Below are 24,106 nucleotides of genomic sequence, written 5' to 3' on the forward strand. Positions count from 1 at the left end.
GATCCAATTATTGTTTTTTTTTGTCAATTTTAAAAGCCTCAGGCTGATTAAAATCCAATGAACGATCACTCGTGTTTCTCCTCGTCAGATGAGTACGAGTACAAATCGGAGGCTACTTTGGAGGCCGAAGTGACGTAGGAAGTGGTAGTTGAGTTAGCCCCCACCTGACTACCCCCTGTGGTCTCTGCCCCCCGACTGTGCCCCCCGTCCTCAAAACTCTTCTCTTGCTGTCCGCATTTAGTCCCCCGATCTGACCTGCTGTCGAAGAAAAGAGGTCAATCAAAAAGGGAAATTTAGTTCAATATTTTGGATCAAGTTATCACCCTCCCCCCAAGTAGACCAAGTCAAGATCCTCCACAACAGCGTTCAATTTAATTTAAGTTTGCTAAGCGCTGCGTGTAAATAGCTCTATTCTAACTGACTGAAAATTCGAACGGCTTTGAGGTGGAGGATTTTAACTTGGTCCGAAATCTTATGTTTGTATCATGTAAGAAATAGTGTATTATTGAGCTATCAATTGGTAACGGTTTAATTTTATTAACGAATATATACTAATTTTGAGAACACGCGCGTGTCAAAAAAACTCCCTAATTTATATATCAAAAATTTTAAAAAGAAATTGTACCATTACTATAACTTAAAAATTTTTAGATATCCGTGACCAAAAAGCCATTTTTGGTGCGCAATCTTCAAAATTAAGCAAAGCGAGTTGGAAAAGCGTCAATGAAAACAGAAAAAAAAGCGCAGGTTTACTTTTTTTTAAATTCGTAGCTTTCGAATTTCAAAGAAAGTAGAGATGGTCTTGAAAATTCATGGTTCGCCCCTTTTTTAACTCTAAACAACTTAAAACCATACAATTTCACTCCCTACTTTTTGTTGCCTTAGCAATTTAACATCGCTACATTTTAAACGAATTAAACGAGAGAAATTTTTGCCATTTAAAGCCAGACAAATTCGCGCTACTTAATTCGCGTAAGTTTTGAACAGAAATGACCTTGCAAATGAATTCAATATAAACGTTTCAAACCAAAATGAAGTGGCCTTGCCAATTTTTTCAATGAATCGTTCCATAATGAACCAAAAACAAGCTATAGTTCAAAGAACTTCAAAAGCCCTCAAATAATTAGACGTCCTTTGACTAATATGGCCTAATTTTCAGCCGCTATAGAAATTTAAAAAAGGTTTAACCAATGCCAAAAGCCTTAAAAACATTATTTTTTAGAATCATTCTTGAACTCAAACTTATGACCTGATCGCTTTGTTAGCTTTTTTTGAACTGTTGGCACATAAACGCAAAGCTGAAGGGTTTGCCAGCCCGTAGTCCCAACATTGCATCCCGAAAATAAGGGCTGTTGTCCTGGGATTAAATTGCAAAGCCACGAGTCATGTTATTCCGTTTAGTTACGTTTCCGGGAGTCTGCAAGGAAACGTTTTTTCAAAAGAAGCTGACAAACTTGTAGATAAGAATCTTAAGTAAATTAGGAAGCCTCCTTTTAGCATGTATAACTAAGATAAACCAAGTTGTTCTGTATGGTATGTGTGTTAATTGCAGGATTAATTTAGTGTGATAAAAGTTAAGATCAGGAATTCATACGGCATTAATTTTAATAGTGAATTGACTGGGTGTTAAAAGGTACTGTGTTAAACTGGAAAATAGGAGTTATATTGTTGTCGATTTGAATTGTTTATTAGTGAAATGACTAAGTGTTAAAATGTACGTTGTTAAACTGTATGTCATTAAATTGTAGGACACCAAAATTTATAATCAACACTTGCATGATAAATTTAACCCTTTTTGAAAAGCTGAGCTGGGAAATCTAAAAATGGAATTTTACTTTTGAAACAAAATCGACCACGTTTTTCGATACCTTAATTTTTGCTGTTCGATAGTTGATTTTGCCCTCCTTTTAACAAAATAAATGAACTGAACTTAAAAAAAGTTCGAAAATCAAGCGCCAGAAAATTTAATCAAACCACAAATTTTAAGACTTATCCTGAAAAAAAAATCATCGCGACCTATGTAAGAGTCTGAGTTCATTGTTGGCGTCAAGATTGTTTTGAGAAAAGTTTTATAGATCATCGATCAAAAATGAATGTGGTAAAGCATTTTCAATGGGTAACGGACACTTTTGAACGGCAATCATTTATGATCATACGAGCCCCTCAATTCTTTTCAGAAAACCGTTGCTGCGCCGCTTTATGATTACTTTTCGTGTTTTTTTTCTGTCCTGGGTAATGTTGCCTCACCCTCAAACAAACATCGTCAGCATCAAACGACCGATCTTCTGCTAGAGAGGCCTAGACTTAACCGCTTCACCGCTTAAATAGACTTGATCAAGGTGTTTATGTTTTTGGTAGCTCTTTTGGGCTTAAAACTTTGCTTCAGGCTCAAACAACAAGCATGGATTTTGGCGTGCCTCAAACTGTTAACCCGGCATTAATTTTTGCTCCTACCGTCGAAGTTAATTGAGCAGAAGAGAAATGGAAAGAGTGCACTCCTAAAAGCTAACACAAAAACGAATTTTTGGATCAGGCTAGTATATATACCTCTACAGCGTTTAGGTGGTAAGATATTTATTGCTTCTAATTTAGTATTTTCAGCCAATCAAATCGAGTTTTTTTTTACACCCAGCTCTCCGTCAATTTTGATAGACATTAAAAATTGGGGTGGAGTTTTTTGTTAACTTTGGTCTGTTTAATGGGTGTTGAACATGTTAACTTAAATTGTTTAATGGGGGTGGGGGCTTGTTGTGATGTTCACGGGGTCTAATATTTGATGGATCTACTTAACGATTGCCCCCCCCTTTGAAGATTTTCTACCTGTTGTCCTCATCTGCAAATTTGTATATGCCCAACTTGTGCTGCAATTCATACTCCATCTCCAAGTACTCCTGGAACTCCTCCTGTATCTTCTGCTGGCCCTCAGCTGCCTCGTCAGACTTGAACAAGTTTGCCAGCTGTTCATTCATGGCCGCGTTGTCCCCCCACTGTCCCGTTTTTACTGGTCTAATCAAATATTTACAAACAATCCCATCAGACAACTAGTTGCAAAGCGTTTATGAAGTCAATTACTCCACTGGAACGAGTAAAACCATTAAAACGCGGTTTATATGTTTTAGGCTAATGAAGTTTTCTAGGGTTTTATCAAACTAAAAGTGATCAGAAATTTTTCGATTAAATTATTTACAAAAATGAACTCATCAAACTATTTCCCAAGGAATAATTCAAAAAAGCAAGCAAACTAGAGCTGTAACAAACGCAAATGCAACAAACACATAAGAATCGCTCGCGTTTAAAAAACGATTGTTGGTAATTGACGCTAAAAAACGCATTGAAACCATTGAATGATGCAAAAATATCCCATAAAACGAGTATAATGTTTCGCACTTTACTCGAAAGAACTGCCACTTTTTTCAATCTCTTGCATGTTTTTTTCTGGTAAAACTTATTTTTCTTAGAAAAAGTAAGCTTGCTACATTAAACAACCTTTGATAGAATAATCTTTGAAAACTACTGTAAAGCCTTGCGTGTCCTTTCATGTTCTGTGATTGGGGCTTCATCATTTTACTCGTCGCGGGTTGACCAAAACAGCTTATCTTAACATTTTGTAGAAATGCTGGGATACCTTTCCTCTAAACACGCTCTTACTGTACAGCCATAGAACTTCTCCACTTTATGTCTGTTATAGCGGGGAAATTCCGACACGATATTATCCACAATCTCTAAAGAGCTAATTTAGTGGTCAGACTAAATCGGCCGATCAAAGGATTACCCAACTTCCCCCTCCCACGTGATATTCTCTCTTCGGCTCTTCCTTGCATTTTCAGCTAATTCAGCAAATCGTGGGCACAATATGTAACTTCTTCTTCAATATCCAAGCATATAAAAGTAAATTACAGAGGTCTTAATGAGCTAGCTACAATCAAAGTACTTCTATAACCAAGCCCGCGTTTTTTCCGTGCGGCCAGCGCCTCGTTTACTTGCTCGTCAATCATCGCTTGACTTAATTCCAAACTCTTCAACTTCAAAAACTCAATCCGATAAAATACTTAACTTTGCTTGCTTAATTGTTCTCTCTAACTTTGGGAACTAACTATTCTTCTAATTAATTTCTTCTCTAACCAAATATGAGAACCAACTGTCTGCTCTCTCAGTGCAATTTTTCTGTCATAGGTAGGCTGTATGTAACTTTTTTTGCTATGGTTGTCTATTTGAGTTTCAGTTTAGTTATTCTTACGATCGTCACCACAATTGCTGTCACTTATTTTGGTACTCTGGCGCAAAGGAAACTTTCCCGAGGACACTTGTTATGAATGCCAAATTCACTATAGATATCACGTCAACACAAATGCCAAAGCAAATATCCAGCTCAATTTCCGCTCAAAATCAGTTATGTTTGCCTTAGCTAAGCAGCTTCACAAGGGCTAAATTTAAATAGCTAATTAGCCTTCAGACATCCTGGGGCTAGGAGGGGTCTTTTTCAGATGTGCCTACCGTATCTTAAGTTTCTAATTTTCCAATCTATAACCTAATTCAGTCCAATTTTCTTTCTGTGAGGGGAAGTTAATTCGTCTACTAGGGGTACAAAATGCCGCCTCCTAGGAACTCAAAAATTATCCTGTCCATCTATTTTGTTTATTAACATAAAATCCCGTGCCGCTTTCATAACATTTATATAAACTGCTAATTTTTTCTGGTATTACTTTTCGTTGATTTAGTTCAGTGACTAACAATAATCCAATTATCAAAGTTAAGTTCAACCCGATGTCTGCCTAGTTTTAATCTTAATCAATCCAATATTTCAACAGTGCGACTCAACAGCTATATCCTAATTTTTTCGGGTTCTTTCCCAATGGAAAAATCAATTACACTTAGTTCACCGACTCCAATTTTTGAGGGCTAAGGCTGAGGATTGAGCAGTTTCCGATGTTATTTCCAAAGTTTAGTACATAATTTTGGTCCTGAATGTCTACAGAGCCACGGGGTGAATTAAACAGAACCCCCGGGATCAAAAGGGTCAGTCTTTCATATCCAGTGTAGGAATTTTCTGGGGGTCCTAACTACCAAGTTTAATCGTGTTTTTGTGTGTGTGTGTGTGTGTGTGTGTGTGTGTGTGTGTGTGTGTGCGTGTGTGTGTCTAGTGTCTAGTGTCTATTGTTTCCATAAAAAAGTATGCCATTGTTCTATATTTTGTTGGCGTTAAACTGGTATTTTTCCCATTTGTTAAAAATTTGCGGTTCAACAGACGGATTTCATTCTAATTATAAAATAACATGGCTCTTGTCACTACCTACCATATCGCTGGGGTTCTAAACTTATGCTGGTTCTAACTTAAGCTTTACTTAGCTAGGTTGCTTACATTCTCAATTTTGGTCCCTCCGTTAACCGTTAGATACTGAGATCTGATAGGGACGTTCGATCTCTTCTGGCAACCGTTATCACTTCGGCCAGCAGGGTACGAGAGGTCCGGTTTTTTGAATTCCGGGGTCAATCCATCTCTAGTATCCTTCCTATGAATTTCATAACGTTAGTTTCTTTAGTTCCCATTCGGTGCGGTTGGGTATGTTGGTCAATTTACTGCTTTTCAAATTTTTACTGGAGGTTGGATTAATTCTGTAAGGATTCGAACAATTTCAAAACTGGTGACTTAATTGGTTCTGCGTATCGTATTGATTAGTCAATACCAAACTACGTAATATTTAATCTTTTTACAATATTGCTGCCAATCTCGAAGACAGTTTCTTAGTTTGCCAAAATAGTGTTAGGATCACAGATCCTACAAATTTTCAGTGATAAAAAAAAGCTTTCCATACAATTGTAAACATGTTCAGTTTCAAAAATCTTTAAAAAATTTATGATTAGCAATTTTTGTTGAAAGAATTCTTATTATAACCAATTTTTTTAAAAATCTGTTTGATGAGCATTTTTTGTTATGATTTATGTGTTTTGTCCAAATTAATGTACATTTGAAGTGTCACCACTAAAATTTTGTATTAAAGGTCACCCAGAATTACAACTAGAAACCGGAACACTCTTGTCTATGACTGGAAAATTTCTATTCTAGTAAAAAGTTAGGTAGTTGAAAACTGCAGCATAGTTTTTGCCAAAAAGTCTTCATAGTCACTTTTGATTCAGTTGCACAAAAACTCAGCCTACGTTTTAGACATAAATGCACAAAAATTTTCATGCATTTGTTTCTCGAAAAAATTTGTTTGACATTAATGCGGTTTTGTGACGAAAAAAAAACAAAAAAATGTTCCCCAAATTTATGAATTTTTGTTCAATTGTATGACAAGCATTTTTCAATACACTCAATGTTAGGAATTACATGATAACAAATCTTTGAAAACATTTGTATGGCAAGTATATTTTGTTTATAGAGATCAACCCGGCATTATTGTTATATTGAATCGTATTTACTTGAGAACATTTTTTTTTCGTTCCGACCACTTCACAAAATGGATGGAAGTAATTAATTCGTAGTTTGTTATTCTTCCAAATTTCGTTCAACTCAAAAAAACTTGTTCTATCTTGAAGCTCCAGTTTTTATGATTTAGAATGCGATGAAAATTTCAAAAAATATGTTTTCGTTGTGAAAAGTCAAAACAGATCTCATTTTCTTTTATTCCATACTAAATTAGACAATTTCAAAAGAGGTTCTCCTCAAACAAATTTATTTTTATTCACAATTTTGTCTCTATGTTTGTACTACTATTACCACTATTACCACTCACTCTAACCTTTTTCACCTAATTCATTTGAACTTTCAAATAAAAAAGTAACAAAAAATTTCAATAGAAAATCAGGAAATTGGAGGAAAAAAAAGATTTTATAAAAACTTTTTTTTCTCTAAATTCGCTATTTTTTCTTCAATCAATAGTCAGATTTTTGTAGCAACCGGTTATACTTGTTAATAAATAAAAGAAATTGCAAATATGTTAACTCTGAATAAACGCCCTCTCAGCATTAAGAGCGACCTATTTGAAGTTCTAACTGCTACTTAAATTTTTTTTGACCATAGTAAAACGCGTCAAAACCAACTAATGGTACAAAAAGCAAAAAAAAACAAGCAAGATCATTACGCACCTTCTCTTAAAGTCGGAACAATAATCAAAATAAAATAATCGAAATAAAATGACGTATCTAACAAATTATAGGTTATTTTTCTTCTTTTTGGTTTTCTCATATAAAAGCATGTTAAAAGCGCACTCGAACGAACTTTGCCATTTTTTCAGTTGCTTGCAAAATTTTTCCTGCGAAACTTTAACTGTCTTCAAAAGCAGGTTTGCAACATTAAACAACCACTGACAGAACATCTTTGGAAAAAACTGTAGAACCTTGCGTGTCCTTTTATGGTCTGTGCTTGGGCTTCATCAGTTTACTCATCGCAAGCTGACCAAAAAAAATTTTATACATTTTTCATATATCGTTAAATTCATTTTATACTATTCCGAACAGTTCCATGAGCTCGAAGTTCTGGAACTGTTGGAAATTATGTGACAAGAAATTTTTTATATTTATAAATTTTGTATAAAAAGATTTTTTGTTCAAGCTGCGATGAGAAAAATGAGCATGCAACTGTTTTTAGGAGTTGTTGCGAGATTTTCTTTTCGGAATTTGTTGCTTGGAATAGAAGTGTCCCGAAGTGGCGTGTCCCTTCATGTTGTGTGCTTGAGGTTTTATCATTTTACTCATCACGGGTTGACCAAAAAGCGTATCATGCAATTTTCAGATATGGAAAAACGCTTGTCATAGATTTTCAAACAATTCCAAGATCAAAACATTTTTTGAAAACTCGTTTTTATTATTTCAGACCAAGTCATTTAATTATTCAACAATTTTATTTCAGTTCATATTTTGGTTATTGGGACGTGTTTTATTATCACTCATTCTAACCTTTTTCTTCTAATTCAAATGAATTTTCAACAGAAAAATTAAAAATTTGTTTGCTTTTTTTCTGAAATCAGTGGTCAAATCATTCTAGCAACCGGCTATGTTTGTTAATATTTGAAAAATGAACACTGAGTAAACGCAATCCCATCATTAAGAACGACCTATTTGAAGGTCCAACTAATTTTTTTCGGCAATGCTCTGTCTGTTTCAAGTTTCAAAAACTAAAATGACGCTAGCATCATAGTTTCTCAGATCTATTCTAACTCAATACGAATACAACAAGACTGCCCATATCAGGGCGAAACCCTGAATGTTCCGACTGCCTTTTAAAGTTTATGGAGCAGTAATAACATTAAAAAATTTAAATGTAATAAAACAAAATGAAAGTTTTTTACATAATATTTGAGATTTTTTGCAAAAATAATCACCCCTCATGCTATATAGAGTACAAAAGAATAGATTTGGCTCCTTGTAACAAATTAATTATGGCAAATAAGCTTTTTTCAACCAATTTGGAACAATTTCTAGGATGGATTCAATCTCCGCTTACGCGTTATTAGCGCGAAATATATCGCGCGTTAATTCTCCCAAATTGGCCGAAATGGCAATCTTTAAACCCCCTTAACATTACGAAAAATGATCACAGGTTAATTATCTTTTCAAAATTGAGCTCAGGACAACAATACTTTTTGAATGGTACAAAAAATATACCATTCAAAAATAGCTAGTTAAAAGGTCGAAATTTGTCTGAAGAAAAAAAAACCCACCCCGAGCAAAATTATTCCGTTTTTTTTTCGTATCGAAAGTCGGAACAATAAAAGAAAAGACTTCAAGTAAGACATATATTTTTTTACAAAAGTGTGAGAGTAAATAAACCAGCCGAAGTATAAACCAACCAAAAATACACGGAGTATATAAGCCAGCCAAAAAATTATTTCACGTCAATGAAATTTGGTGGCCAGTCAATGAGCAGGATGGTCAAGAACAGAATGGGTCCAAAAGCAGAAAAACATAAGAATATCAATTTTTATAAGACAATCTTTTTTTTAATTTATAAAAACAAACTTGATGAAATTAAGCAAGTCATGTTTGATTAATTCATTTTCGTTGGTATTATTGACGTTTCTAATAACTGTTTAGTATAAATTAGCCCGTATAAACAATAAAAGTGAATAGTTTTCTGTTTTTCTGCTCTTAGAACATCATCTGCTTATTTTATAACACTAACCTTATATAACACTTAAGTACATTCGGCTGGTTGATACTTTGGCTGGTTGAAATTCGGCTCTCTTATATACCACCGAAAATTAAAAGCACCAATTATATACCAAGTTTTAAAAAATTCGCATTTGAGTGAAGTTGCAAGTTTGAACAAGCAAATAATATATCATATATCCACACGGTCCTGATTGTTTTTGTTGAAAATAAACTTTACTTTTGTTGCCGTGGTAAGCTTGATAAGTTTCATTATTGACGTTCGACGCCAGATAATTTTGTTTTAGTTCATTTTAATTTCGATTATTTAAAAATTTTTTCTGCTTGGGGACGTTTGAAAAACTTCGTCATTAAATATGTTTGACTTAATTAGACAATTAAAACATCTGACCGCAACAATTCAGTTTCGGAAATATCCGAGAGCCAAGGCCTCGCGCTTTTCTCACCCTATCAGGTCATTGTTATTTGCCAAGAAAACTGAATCTGGACTGCTTAAGGCGGCGGAGTCAAAGTGTGACGTCATTGTTCTCGACATGGAAGACGCCGTTCCCATTTCCGAGAAATCACACATTCGAAAAACTTACGAGAATGCTATTTCGAAAGGACTTTTCAAATCGCGTCCGCTTTTAGTGCGCATTAATGCAATCGAAGATCACACTGAAATGATTAAAGACGTGGAATCATTTTCAGTTGATCAAGTTAGTGGATTTGTTTTGCCGAAAATCAGTTGCAAGCAAGACGTTTTTCATGTGGAAGAAGTTATGAATTCATATCATAAAAGAGGGCAAACAACAAAGGTGATTTGATCTAGGCAGTCATATTTGTAGCGGCATGCGAAAGCTCAAGCGAATTTATCAAAAATGAAATTTCCAATTTTTGTTTTAAAAAAGTTACCGAGACTTAAAAAATCACGAATTTTAGCACAAATGGGAATGCATAGTTCGACAAATGCTACCCAGTATTGAATTTGTTTCACTCCATTTTTTTAGCAATATGAAGCTTTTCAAAACAATAGATTCGAAATTCAACAAAAAATATTACGTTGAAGTTTTTTTAATTTCAAATACTGTTTATAATTGGTAGTTTTTTGAATTCCGTTTGGAATTCAGAACATAGCCAAAAATCAGCTAGAAAAGAGTCAATTAACGCAGGGAAACAAAAAAACTGAGACTTACTTGTTTTTTTTTGAAAAAATCTCAACTTTAAATTTTCAAAGTAAATAATATATGGCTTTAGACCTCTTAGAAATTCAAAAACAAACAAGACTGCTCGTATCAGGGCAAAGCCGTGAATGTTCCGACTGCCTTTAAGATTTATGGGCAGCAGTAATAACATTAAAAAAAATTAAATGAAATAAAATAAAACGAAATTTTTTTTTCTAAAATTTGAAACTTTTTATGAAAATCATCACCCCACACGCCATATAAAGTTCAAAAAGAGATATTTTGTTCTTTGTAACAAATAAGCTTCGTTCAACCAATTTGGAACGATTTATAAGACGGATTAAATCTCCGCTTACGCGTTAATAGCGCGAATTATATCGCGCGTTAATTGTCCCAAATTGGTCAAAATGGCCAAAATGGCAATCTTTAAACCCTCATAACTTTACGAAAAATGATCACAGGTGAAATATCTTTTCAAATTTAAGCTTAGGACAACAATACCTTTCGAATGATATAAAAATTTCGTCAAAAATGGCTAGTTAAAAAGTCGAAATTTGTCTGAAGAAAAAAACCCACCCCGAGCACAAATATTCCGTTACATTCGTATCGAAAGTCGGAACAAAAAGATGGACATTTTTTGAACATAGCCAACTGGCAGTTGGAAAAAAGTAATGAACACAAGGAAACTGAACAAAAGCCGACATATTTTTCAAAAATCTTCAATTTTTGAATTTCAGCGAAAAATAAATGGCCTTAAAGCTGTTTGAATTTGTAGAACAATTTATGATGGACCTTTTTTGTTAAATAAAACTCAAATGAGAAAACTGGATCAACAGATAAAAATTTTATTTCGCTGGGGAATCTGATTCTTAATTTGCGTTTTCGATATTAAAAGTCGATCACGTTTTTCGTGACCTTTACACTTTTGCTACTCAATAGCGGAGTTTGCCTACCATTTAACAATAGAAATGCAGTGAACTTAAAAAGAAATCACAAGTCAAACCGCGAAAAATCAAAAATGAGCGTGAACAAATTTTAAGACTTCTTCCTGGAAAAAAGCAAAAAAAAATCAGCAAGACCTATATTAGAGTCTTCAGTACGTTCATTACTCTTAATAAAATTAACTCAGTTTGAGAAAATTGAAAAAATTAGGTAACGTTTTTTTTGTTGAAACTATTTTATTCTCGTGATGCAGTAGCACAGCAAGTATGACTGCTTAAACTGCTTGCGTAACAGAGGTTGGTGCCGATAATCGAGTGTAGTATGGCATATTTAAACGCAGCTGAAATTGCAAAAAGTTCTGGAAAAATTGCCGCTTTGTGGCTCGGAAATTACGACATGAGTTTAAGCTGTAACACTACAATAACGCTCGGAAAAGCCGATTCACTTGTCGACGAAGCCGCTGTTTCACAGGTAGTCATCGTATCGCGTGCTTATGGCATAGCTCCAATCGCAGGAGCGGTTACTTCGTCAGACTTGTCAACTTCCGAAAAATTCTACCATAAAATGAAAAATGCCGGATTCTCGGGTGCAACTGCTGTGAATGTGCCTCAAGCTATACAAGCTAATCGTATATTTTCTTCAGATTCAAAAGACCTAAAATGGGCTCGCGAACTTGTGGAACCGAATCGGTCTGGACTTGGAATTTATTCACGTTCCGAGCAGCACGAACGATTTATGATTGGCCCACCGCATATAAAAATGGCATTCAATATGTTAGAAAAAGAACAAAGCAAAGTCATGAAAAAATCTGGCTCACCAATCTGTACGGAAAACGAAACCCTTAAGGGTCAAATACTGGGCACCGGGCTCAAACATGAATTCAAGATTGGTTCAGTAATTGAGAGCAACTCTGAAGTTACCATCAGTGAATCTTGGTTGACAGCTTGGCACAGTAGCTTTCTATCGTTTAACCCAATGTACACCAGTCAAAATTGGGCGGAAAAATTTGGGTTTGAAAGTCAAATGGTACCATTGATGCTGCTTAAAACATTGTCTTTATCTTTGCTCGTCTCAAAATTCAGTGAAAAGGCCCGAGTTCATCTGGGATGCTATAATGCGCAACAGTTGAAACCAGTTTTTGTCGGCGATTCGTTACGAGCCTTGTGTACAATTATAGACGCCAAAATTGTTACGAGCGCAAGCAGCACTTATACGGTGCTTAGCTCTGAACATTGTGTTCTGAATCAAAGAGACGAAGAAGTTTTCACTCTTGAAAAGCGCACTATGTTCAAGCCATTAACTTTTTCGGATCAAATCTTGAAAAAAACTTCTGGTCTGCAAAACGTCCGAAACGAAAATCGAAAAACACATCTGCAATCTTTTCAGGATTTAATTTTCAACAAAGTACACAACGCCAAAGACATTTTTGTCAAAACCAAACCTGAAAACTTTGAACTGCGTCCAGGTCAACTTATATTTCACGACTACGCCAGACCTCTTGGACCTTGTGAAGTTCGAAATTTGTGCACACTGATGAAAATTACAAATCCACATCATCACAACGTGCAAAGATATTCCGAACGGGAAATTTTAGTGCCAGGTCCTTTTGTAATAGCGGCAACTACTAGCAATTCAGACAAAGATTTAGGGTTAATAGTTCACGAAATCATTAGCGAGAGTTCGAACATTAACAAAGTGAACATCGGCGACCAAATCTCCACTGTCTCTTACATTTCTGCAATTGAACTTTTCAAAAAAGATGACACTGTGTTTGAAAAATTAGACTTGGTGCAACTTGGCATCAAAAATTTAGATCTCGAAGACATTGAAGAACTTCCGATTCCAAAAGAGATGTTCGGAAAATCTCCAAAGAAGCCAAAAGAGTACGAGAAAATGTGCCTTGAAGAGTGTGACCAGCTTATGGGTAAAATAGCTTGTAAAATTAACAGAACAATATGGCGTGTGATTTCTTGAAAATATCTGAATATTCACATAAAAGTGCTATCAACTGTCTGAGGCACAAAAAATTAAAGTCTACATGAATGAAGCTTATAAAATGTTTTAAATGCAACAAATTTTTTTTCTGATTTTGATTTCATTTAAATTGCGTAATTGTACCAAATTGTGTACTCCATCAATTAAATCTCGATTTATCTTTTGATTCCCTTTCTCAGGAACCAATTTTTAAAACGCTCAGCAACACAGTCCGCTCTTTTTTTGATAACAAGACGCATCAGCATTACTTTAATTCATTAATATAATACAGTGCTGATTTAAATTATCAGGACAAAACGAATAAAATTTGAAATTTGAAACGCGTTTTCATCAAATTGGTTTGAATTTAAGCAACAACTGATGAGGACAAAAATTGCTTAAAATTTCAGCAGAAGTATTATAGTGCAATTTATTTGAAATAGGAAAGGATATAATCGTCTCAGTTTTGTATAATTAAATTTAATTTCGCTTGGTGGCCAAAATGTCAATTTTAATATATGAAACTTAAAATATTTGCTTAAAAACAAATTTTGAAAGTTTGCGTCTTCTCAAGCTTTGTTGCGTTATATTAGAAACTGACTGTATATATTTTTGTCAGCAATTAAGCAAATAGTTTCGGCATACTTTTGATTGACTAAAAAGCCTTGGGGTTAAATTTAGACCCAAATTTAGCAAACTAAACTGTACCATAAAAATTTTTCTCAAACTCCAAGCAGTTTTGTCTTGGAATTCGCATTTTGTCATTTTTCGCCTAAAATCAATTAAATTTGAGGATATCGCGTTTCAAATAATATTAGTTTCTTTGCTCGAATTACTTTAATTAGCACTGTAGCCTTAAGCAGTTAATTATATTCAACTTCGTTTCCAAGCAAAAGATAATTTTCTCAAACTTGATCAACTAATTTTTAAAAAATCCCATTTTTAATTAATGCCAAAAACGCCGGTTAGTTTCGAGAGCAATCATCTTACAGCAGTTTGATTTCTGACTAAAAATTTCTATTCAAAATTTTGCAATCGCAACTATTATAGCTCCGAGCTATCATAAGTCCCGTAAACGAAATTTGTTGTTTTGACAAGTCATTAACTTTTGGGATCATTCTTATCTAACGCACAAAAACTTTTTTCTTTGATCGTTTCCTTTTCATTGATCGTTCCGACAAACTTTTTACATGTTTAAAGACTTGTCTCTGGAGTTCCGGAGACCTACAAACACCAAATTGTGCGCCTATCCAGTGCACAGTTTGGCCTCGTAATGATGAATGTATCAAAACTGTAGTACCTGCTAAAGCGTTTCTCCTGCACGTACAAGTGATGTTGTTCCTCCCTCTCGATGTAAGCATGCATTGCCCTCAGCTCCCCCGGCTTGGGATCCTTGAGACAAGAGGGGATTTCAAGGAGTATGACTGCTCCCGCCGAGTCGCCGCAACAGAGAAACTGCTGTTTGCTTGAGAACCGCTTGACTGCCAGGCAACACAGCCTGATATACACAAACAGGAATGCGGTCGGTTTGTATTTAGAAAAACGCGTGTTCATACTCGTCAGTAAGTAGACAAATCTTATATTAACCAATCAGAATCGAGACAAGGAATAAATTCAAAATTTTTAATTTTTAATCTCGTAAATTTGGTTAATATAGTATTTGTCTGCTTACTGACGAGTATGAATACGCGGTTGTCTGAATACTGCTGCTTAACCATACAAATTTTAGGTAAATTTGACTGAAATTAAGCTCAGCAGGCCGATTGGAAAAGGGGGTAATTTTTCAAGACCTTTCCTATCACTCATTCATAGAAGCTCTTTACCTCATCGCCAAGTGTAAAAGAGATTATATTGAGTGTGTTCGCTTAAATCTAGACTAAAGGATGTTTATGTGTTTGTGGAGTTTTTTGTTACTCTATTGTTTTTAATCAGTCCAACCAAAACCATAGCCAACTGACTGTTGGAAAAGAGTAATGAAGCAAGGAAACAGAAAAAAACTGACTTGCTTTTGGAAAAAAACTTTAATTTTCGAATTGTAAAGAAAAACTTTACCCCTTTAAAGCTATTTGAAATTGATTAAATTTTTAATGATTGGGGCCTTTTTGATAAAATTAGCCTAATTTGACAAAATTGGATCAATAGGTAAAACTTTTATTCCGCTAAGAAATTTATAGAATAAATTCGAAACTAGACGTCGTTCACGTTTTTTGCGCCGTTTTTTCACGTTTATTTGCGTCGTTCACGTTTTTTTTCACGTTCCTATTTGGAGAGTGCTATTTTCCATTCCCCTTATAATCATTTTATTTCATGCATTTTAGGCCGACAGACCCGGAAACTTTTTAAAAGGTGCCTTTGGCGACTATATACACCAATTTAGAAGATGAACGCGCGCCGAAAAAGACGCTTTTTTTGACAAAATCAATTTACTCGCCCTAAAAAAGGTGACAGAGTTTTTTGAATTTATTTCGTAAATCCCCCCACCATCTCGAGAAAGTTCTATATCCAGCACTGTAAATGTCCTAAGTAAGTGTCTGTCATCCGTTATTTGTTCGCTGACACTTAAAAATTTTGCAAAATTATCGGAACCAGTTCAAAACAAGTAATTTGTATATCGATTTATATTCTTGACGACTATCACTGAAAAATACTTAGAACTAACCAATCATGATCCATGTCTAAAACTTACAATAATTTGTAAGGCTAAATTTATTCATAGTTTCAGCCAGAAAATAATAAACTTAACTAAGAAAGCAGTAGCTCTTCCTCTCTTCTACCTTGCAAGAACACCAGTATACACTAGGACTATTGAGATTTGGAAGTATAAGTGTAAGAGTAGGATCGGTTTTACCCGCTCCGAAGTTTCATGGATAAAAATTATATTGGATTTTTGTTGACTAAAATGTTGTCTATACAATCGATTTTATCATGGAAAAATTAGACAACGCAGCTGATTTTTAATCTATATAATCGATTGTTTTCGAAAAACAAAAAAGTCCACTGAAATCCATTATAATCGATTATATTTCATTTTTGTTTTCAATTTAATGTATTATTTTTGTACATAAAATCCATGAAAATTGATTAAATTTTGTAAACAACGACTCTATTTTTTGCAAGTTTCTGCAAATCTTGAACGAACACGTTCATCCAGGGGCGGCCAATATGATTTAATTTTGAAGATGCTAATAAGTAATAGTTTTTCAAAAAAAGCCCAAGAACGGCTTTTTTGACCAGTTGTTTCAGGCAATTTGCCTGCAGCGCAAAAAGTTTGGTTGAAATAAGTTCTTTCTTTTTAGTGTTGTGGGAGTGCCTCGGAAAATCAACTTGGCCGACCTGAAAATAAATTGTCTACATTTTCGAGTTTTTTTGATCCTAACTTTAACCCTAATCCCCCCCAACGTTCCCCCCACGTTCCCCCTCGGTTTCAGCCAGAAAATAATAAATTTAACTTAGAAAGCAGTTGCTCTTATTAGTTTCAGCCAGAAAATAATAAATTTGACTTAGAAAGCAGTTGCTCTTCCTCTCCTCTACCTCGCAAGAACACCAGTATATACTAGAACTATTGAGATTAGGAAGTATAAGTGTAAGATTAGGATCGGCATTACCCGCTCCGAAGTTTCATGGATAAAAATTATATTGGATTTTTGTTGACTAAAATGATGTCTATATAATCGATTATCATGGAAAATTTAGACAACGCAACGGATTTTCAATCCATTTAATCGATTGTTTTCGAAAAACAAAAAGTCCACTGAAATCCATTATAATCGATTATAATCCATTTTGTTTTCAATTTAATGGATTATTTTTTTTTTCATAAAATCCATGAAAGTTGATTGAATTTTGTAAACAACGACTCTATTTTTTGCAACTTTCTGCAAAACTCGAACGAACACGTTCATCCAGGGGCGGCCAATATGATTTAATTTTGAAAAGGCCAATATGTACTAGTTTTTCAAAAAAAGCCCAATAAACGGCATTTTTGACCAGTTTTTTTCAGGCAATTGGCCTGCAGCGCAGAAAGTTTGGTCGAAATACGTTCTTTCTTTTTAGTGTTGTGAGAGTGCCTCGGAAAATCAACTCGGCCGACCTGAAAATAAATTGTCTACATTTTCGAGTTTTTTTGATCCTAACCTTAACCCTAACCCCCCCCCCCCCTACGTCCCCCTTAAGCCCCTTCCCAATAAGCCCCCCTACGTCCCCCATGTCCCCCCTTGTTCCCCCATCTTCCCCTCCTTCTCCGCATTTAAACCCAAACCACCCCCTACCCACGCGTTTAACACACCCCAAAGGGTGGTTTGGGTTAAAGCGCGGGTTTGGCAAATAAATCTCAGTTATAACAATAACAAAAATACGCGACTTTTTATAAATTTTCATATACGCAATTGAAACTAGGAAAAAGTTCAAATTTAGCGAGAGAACAAAATAACTAATATATGTTTAATAATTTTATTTAAAATTTGAAAACAGCACACCAAAATATTTTTTAAAATGATTATAATCCATTATAAACAAGTAAAATTGATTATTTTTCTTTTTAAAAATAAGTTTTCAAAAAGAAAAATAATAAGTTTTTATTTTAAAAAAGTAAAAATTTTTGGAGATAAGTTGAAAATAATTGATTGTAATTGGGATTTTTTTGCTTAAAAATAGTATCATTATATTTTTGTTATTTTATAGAGACTGACAATGAAAATCTAATACAATCGATTCTTATCCATGAAACTTCAGTGCGGGTAGAATAAGAATTTGCACGAATCTATCCGGCCGAAAATAAGATAGCGTTGCGAACAGACGGCGTGTACCCTATCCGAAGTTAGTCTATGAACAAGTCACCCCGAACTTAACTGAGTGGGTTGGCTTTGCAACTTACTTCATGTCTGAAATCTTCTGGGATAGTATTGGGTCTTGTGTCCTCTCCAACAGATCCCAGGCATCCACGTAACCATCACCTGAAATAATTTTTTTTTTCAAATTTATATTCAGTATTTGAAATGAACCATATTTGCAAAAAAATATTTGCAAAAAATGTATACTGACTTCTTGAAACAAAAAATGTGGAGCACTGAGACAAGCTCCATGCAATTTCTGTCAACCGACAATTGTGGATTTTTGACCTCAACAATGGCCTGTCAAAGCCATACTTCCACACTGAAACAACCATAATTACATGTATCGAATACTATGATCAATTCGGTATAAGTCGTAAGCCTTGAAAGACTTACATGCAAAACTCCAATCTGCTAGAGTCAAAAACACATTCTCTAAAATGGGAGACATAGCTATGGCCTTAACAGGTCCAAAATGGGCATACAACTCTTCTTGCGGCTTGGTAAGCAAGAGGCCTTGTTTTGTGACGTCATCTTTATCACTGCTTACGTCACAGTTCACCAACTTTCCATCTTCAGTTCCCAGAAGCAGCTTACAACTGGTCCTTTCTCCGGGGGCGTAGACTTGGCTCCGAAGACCCGAATCATTTGCATCCAACTGAAAAAATTCGCAAAAAATAGACTGAAATTTTACTAAAATCATATTTTCCTACCAACTTATAAAAGTTATTCAATTTATTTATTGAAGTTATAGCATATATTGCAAGTAAAGTTCTAAAAAGATTTAACACAAAATGTCAAAATGTGGTTTTCAATCAATAGTATTGTCACAGTTATAATCCACTTAAAAAGACGCACAGGTAGAAATTAAACGCCATTGCTTATATTGCTTTCTGGAATCATAGAAATCTTTTTTTTTGTACGAGGTTTTCTCAATGCTCAAAGAAATTTAATCGATAAACTCGTCCATGTAAAAATTTAAAGAACAAGCTTTGTGTATATATGTATGTATGTATGTATGTATGCATGAATTTATGTATTTATGTTGTATGTTTGTTTGTTTGTATGTATGTATGTATGTATGTATGTATGTATGTATGTATGTATGTATGTATGTATGTATGTATGTATGTATGTATGTATGTATGTATGTATGTATGTATGTATGTATGTATGTATGTATGTATGTATGTATGTATGTATGTATGTATGTATGTATGTATGTATGTATGTATGTATGTATGTATGTATGTATGTATGTATGTATGTATGTATGTATGTATGTATGTATGTATGTATGTATGTATGTATGTATGTATGTATGTATGTATGTATGTATGTATGTATGTATGTATGTATGTATGTATGTATGTATGTATGTATGTATGTATGTATGTATGTATGTATGTATGTATGTATGTATGTATGTATGTATGTATGTATGTATGTATGTATGTATGTATGTATGTATGTATGTATGTATGTATGTATGTATGTATGTATGTAGGTATGTATGTAAGTATGTATGTATCTGTGTATGTACGAAAAAGTATTCAGTCATAAAAAATATTCAGTGTTTTGGCTTGATATGAACAGTTTTGATAATAACTGAGAGCGTACTTGTTTTCCATTCGGCTTAAGCTTTGAAGTGAATTTTAAAAAATCAAATTGCCCAAATATAAATATGAGCGTGAACAAAATGTGAAATTTTTTCATGAGTTTTTAAAAAAAAATAAGCCGGATAGGATAACTTAAATAATTGAAAGCGCATATTTTTAACACTTAAACCGGTTGATATGTTAATATATTTAAAATTATTGAACGTCCTTTAAAAAAGACAGAATATTTGTGATGGAGACGTCTTCGTTCCATTTTTTGAAGAATGCGATGAAAAACTTGTGCTCGAGGTGTTTTTTTCTCTGATCAAATTTCCATTTTATAACTAGCCATTAAAGACGAAAATTTTTTTTAAAAATCTCCCAACACGTACTGTTGTCCTGAGCTCAAATTTAAAAAGATATTTCACCTATGATAATTTTTTGTAAGGTTATGGGGTCTAAACATAGCCAAAATGGCCAATTTGAGTTAATTAACGCTCGGTATGTTTCCCATTTCTAATGCGTATGCGGCGACTTAATCAGTTTTTGAAATTGTTTAAAATTTTATTTAAGCAGCCTTTCAATCATAATTGCTACGCTACTAGGTGCAAAATCTAGCACTTGGTACTAAAAATGGCGTGTGAGGTTAAATATTTTCAAAAACATCAAAAAAACTTTCAAAGCAAGCAACATCAATGTTTTAAAAGCAAACACTGCTCAATTGACCTTTAAAGGCATTTGGTGTTTCAAGCTTTCGCCCTGATACAAACAGTCTTCATGAATGTTTTTGATTTTTTATAGCTTTATTCACCAAATTTTTCATAACATACGAAGAGTATTGTTGTCTAGGAGCGCAATTTTAAAATATATTTGAATTTTTAAGATTTTTGTGGGTTTAATTAATTTTAATTTAAACTATGTAACGCGCGACATTCTCTATGCTTTTAACGCGTAAGTCTAAAGTTATACTACGTCTTAGAAATCGTTCCAAGTTGAGCTGGGTCATGCTTTTCGGTCTATTCAAAACCTTGCTGTATGCAAAACATATCACTTTGTACTTTACACAGTGTTTGAGCATTGCATATACAAAACATTTCAATTCAAAACCGTCCAAAAATTAAGAAATGAAATAAAAAGAACAGTCCGATAAAAAACAGATTGGTTTAAGGACGATAACCAGCTCTAATTTTTATTTAGAGTCCTACCCTCTTTGGGCACGTTTGCGACGATCTGCTTTCATTCGACCACAACAGCACACATCTTTTAGACGAACGGTATAATGTTGGAAAGTTGCCCAAGTAAAGCTGTTTTTCGGGTGTTTGCAAAACTTTTTTTTGTTAATTTTTGAATAATTGAAAATTTACACGGCACCCTATTTGATCACCCTACTAGCAATTTGACGATACTGCGGTGTTCACTATTTTTTTGTGTGAGTTGTATTAACAAAAAACAACTCTAGGCCTACCGGCTTTCAAAAAAAAAACTATTGCTTGAGACTATTTTATGGAATTTTAGAGTTTTGTATCGGACTGTTTTTCCTTCTTTTTCATACTTTTTTAGATTATTTTGTATTAAATTGTTTTGTATGGCACTGTTTTGTACAGACACGGTTTTCAAAAACCGGTTAAATGTTTTTCAAAAAGTTCTCCGAATAAAATTTAACTTTTTCATGTTTTATTTTTAATTTCATCAATTTTTTGTTGGACGTGAACACTATTCCATAGAGCTGAAAAAGTAGTCGGAACGTTCAAGGCTTCGCGTGGATACGGTCTTGAATATACTTATTCTGAACTTAAAGTGATTATATCTGGAAGGAAGGTAAGAAAAATAGTATTTTTTTAAACAAACAATGGAATTCTAAGACGCGGAACTACGTACCTGATTTAGTGTGTATACCATGCTTTTGGAGCTTTCGTCTGGGTTGTTCGAGGGCAGGTTGAGTGTGTTGTACGACTGAAGAGGGGTCAACGGAGTTCGCTTGAAGCTGTCTGGAAACGGAGATGGCGAGAAACTCTCGCGCCCTTTGATTTCCGTCATCGTTGACTCTTGCCTTTGCAGCACTGAAATCAAGCTTGGAATCTGATTTTTTTAAATGTCGACACTAAGTGTGAATCCAGGTGTTTTTTGAGGAGGAGGGAGTTTGACGATCATGTTATTTTAAATCTACCGCAGGACCGGATCTAGGAATTTCTCGAGGTGAGAGGGGGGGGGGGGGGTGTTTGTGGATTTTTGTAGGTCGAACAAATTGATTTTCTGAGCTCTCCTAAATCACTATAAAGACCCCATTTTGACAGCAGGGTGTCAGCAGGGGGTCGAATTCCTGGAAAAGGCGTCCCCCCCCAAATACGTGGGTGGTCGACCGAATTGGTGTTCGAGTTTTCCCAAAACATCATATAAGCTCTTTTGTGTTATGTGTGTGCGCCAGAAGAATTTTTTAGAAATTTGTTTAAAAATTTAAACAAGCTATAATTGCCGTTTGCAGCCGCTTTTTTGCTCTCGTTTTTAGTGTATATTGGCGACAAAGGCATCTTTACAAACTTAGGGTTGTTTGGACAAAAAGTTGTGTCGTGAAATAGTAATAAGGGGACCCTTCGGTTGGTAAACACGTGTTCGAATTCCTGAAGGGAAAAGAAAAACAGACGTCACCGTCCCCTAAATGGGCCGCTGAGTTGAATTAGATCAGAATAATGTCGTCAAATTTAGATGTTGGGGGGGTTACTAACCTTAAGGCCAGTGAATTTCAATAGAGGGCAATTTCGACCTTTTATAATTCGCCGAAGCAATTTAGTGCACTACGTTAACGCTTAAAAAGAAAACGATTGACAGAAAATTTCCAAACAATTCAGATCCCGTGAACTGTCAACCAATATCAAATTTTTGCACTCCTATTGCTCCTAAGATTATTGCTTTCAACTTTTTGAACAATTTATAAAATTCCACCATTCGGATTTTCTCTCGTGAAAAAACCCCGCTGAATTCAAGGGGGAACCCGAGGTAAAATATTGGTACTTGTTAAGGTTTGTTTGACTATTCTAAACTTTTCACCTTCGGAATTGATTAGATACCTGTCAATCTCTAGCATGAATCGACCAACGGACGATCATTCACTGTTCGTGTTAGTTTTATAACAGACGTTTTTAATTCAACACATTTCTTAATTATTTTATCTTAGTTTAGTTGTACATAGAATGTACATTTCTAGGTAGAACATTTTAATGTTTTAATAGGTACTTTTCTTTTCTGGCGGAAGCTCCATGTACTCTTGAAAAGTGTCTGGAAGTCTAATGAAACTGTTGAGAACGTGCAGATGCTCCCTCGGATTCTCCTTCTGCAACCCCAGGGGTTCCGCCAAGTCCTGTTCCTCTGAAGCCAAACTCTTTTCCTCTCAACTCATTAACTGATTATTACATATTTCGCTGGTTAATTAAGATCATTTTTCCACGGGGGAAAGGACCAACACAAGAGCTGTACAGCTCATCATGGCGAACCCCTGTTGTGCCCCTGTTTAAGAACTACATGCAATTATTTTTTTTGGTTGTTTTTCTGGTTAGTGTTTTGGTTAAACTACCAAATCGAATTCACAGTTTAAGATTTTCACAAGATACTGAGCAATTAAAAGCAAAAAAAGTTTTCGCCATATTGACTTCTAATCCCTTTTGGGCGTGTTTTTTGGAAAATTACAGAACGTTCATTCAGAAAGTTCATTTATAGAGAGCAGACTGCAAGTATTAAAATCTCAGGAAAGTGTAGAAGACTTCATAAAGAGAGCTTTTTGTCTGAAAAACTCGGACTAAAAAATTTTCAAAAACCCACCTATGTGTTTTACTTCAATTTTTTGTAATTATATATATTTCACTCAGATGAAAGGCTAGTTATAACCAGGGGCGGATCTAGGATTTTCTCGAGGGGGGTGGGCGGATTTTCAAAAAAAAAACTCGAAAATTTTGACGACTTTTTTTTATGTCGACCAAATTGATTTTTGGATCTCTCCCAAAGCACTTTTTTGCCCCCATTTTGGCCAAATATCCTGCGCCGCAGGCAAATTTCTGAAAAAAAACAGTCAAAAAAGCCGTTTTTGGGCACTTTTTAAAAAATTTTGACGCCTTTAGAAAAATTTAAGGGTCGGTCGGCCAAAAATGGATTTCTGAAAAAGTATCAAAGGGGGGACGCCCCCCCCCCTAAATCCGCCCCTGGTTATAACGTATATGGAAAGGTGCCTGGGTCAGTGTTCTCCACAATCACGGTCATAAAGGGGGCCCATTTGTTATTGAGATAGTGGAATGTGTCCACTGAGGCCATGGGGTTGTTGGGTCTCTTCGGCCAGGTGTAGCCAGGAGGAGGCCGGATGTCCCAGAACTTCATTTCGTGTTCGGCCGATGTGGACACCAGCTGGTAGTAACTAAACGTACCCAAAAGACAGCTGGAAAGAGTCAATGAGCGCAAGGAAACAGAAACAAATACTGACTTAATATTTGAAAAAATCTCAACTTTC

At 34.8% G+C, this 24,106-nt stretch overlaps 1 protein-coding gene and 1 long non-coding RNA gene across 2 annotated transcripts; one reads left to right on the forward strand and one right to left on the reverse strand.

Moving 5' to 3' along the window:
• Positions 1 to 8: 8 nt before the first annotated feature.
• On the reverse strand, positions 9 to 14,741 carry LOC134841217 (uncharacterized). Its single transcript, XM_063857064.1, has 3 exons — positions 14,488 to 14,741; positions 2,821 to 3,006; positions 9 to 258 (listed from the first exon to the last, which is right to left on the reverse strand). The coding sequence occupies exons 1-3, from the start codon at positions 14,739 to 14,741 to the stop codon at positions 66 to 68; spliced, it is 633 nt and encodes a 210-aa protein (XP_063713134.1). The 3' UTR covers positions 9 to 65.
• Positions 9,253 to 13,229, forward strand: LOC134857329 (uncharacterized). The gene is made up of 2 exons (XR_010164896.1): positions 9,253 to 9,905; positions 11,508 to 13,229. It is a non-coding gene; the product is annotated as an uncharacterized LOC134857329 (long non-coding RNA).
• Positions 14,742 to 24,106: the final 9,365 nt, after the last annotated feature.

Source organism: Symsagittifera roscoffensis, chromosome 1 (assembly GCF_963678635.1).
Source record: "Symsagittifera roscoffensis chromosome 1, txSymRosc1.1, whole genome shotgun sequence".
Taxonomy (NCBI): domain Eukaryota; kingdom Metazoa; phylum Xenacoelomorpha; order Acoela; family Convolutidae; genus Symsagittifera; species Symsagittifera roscoffensis.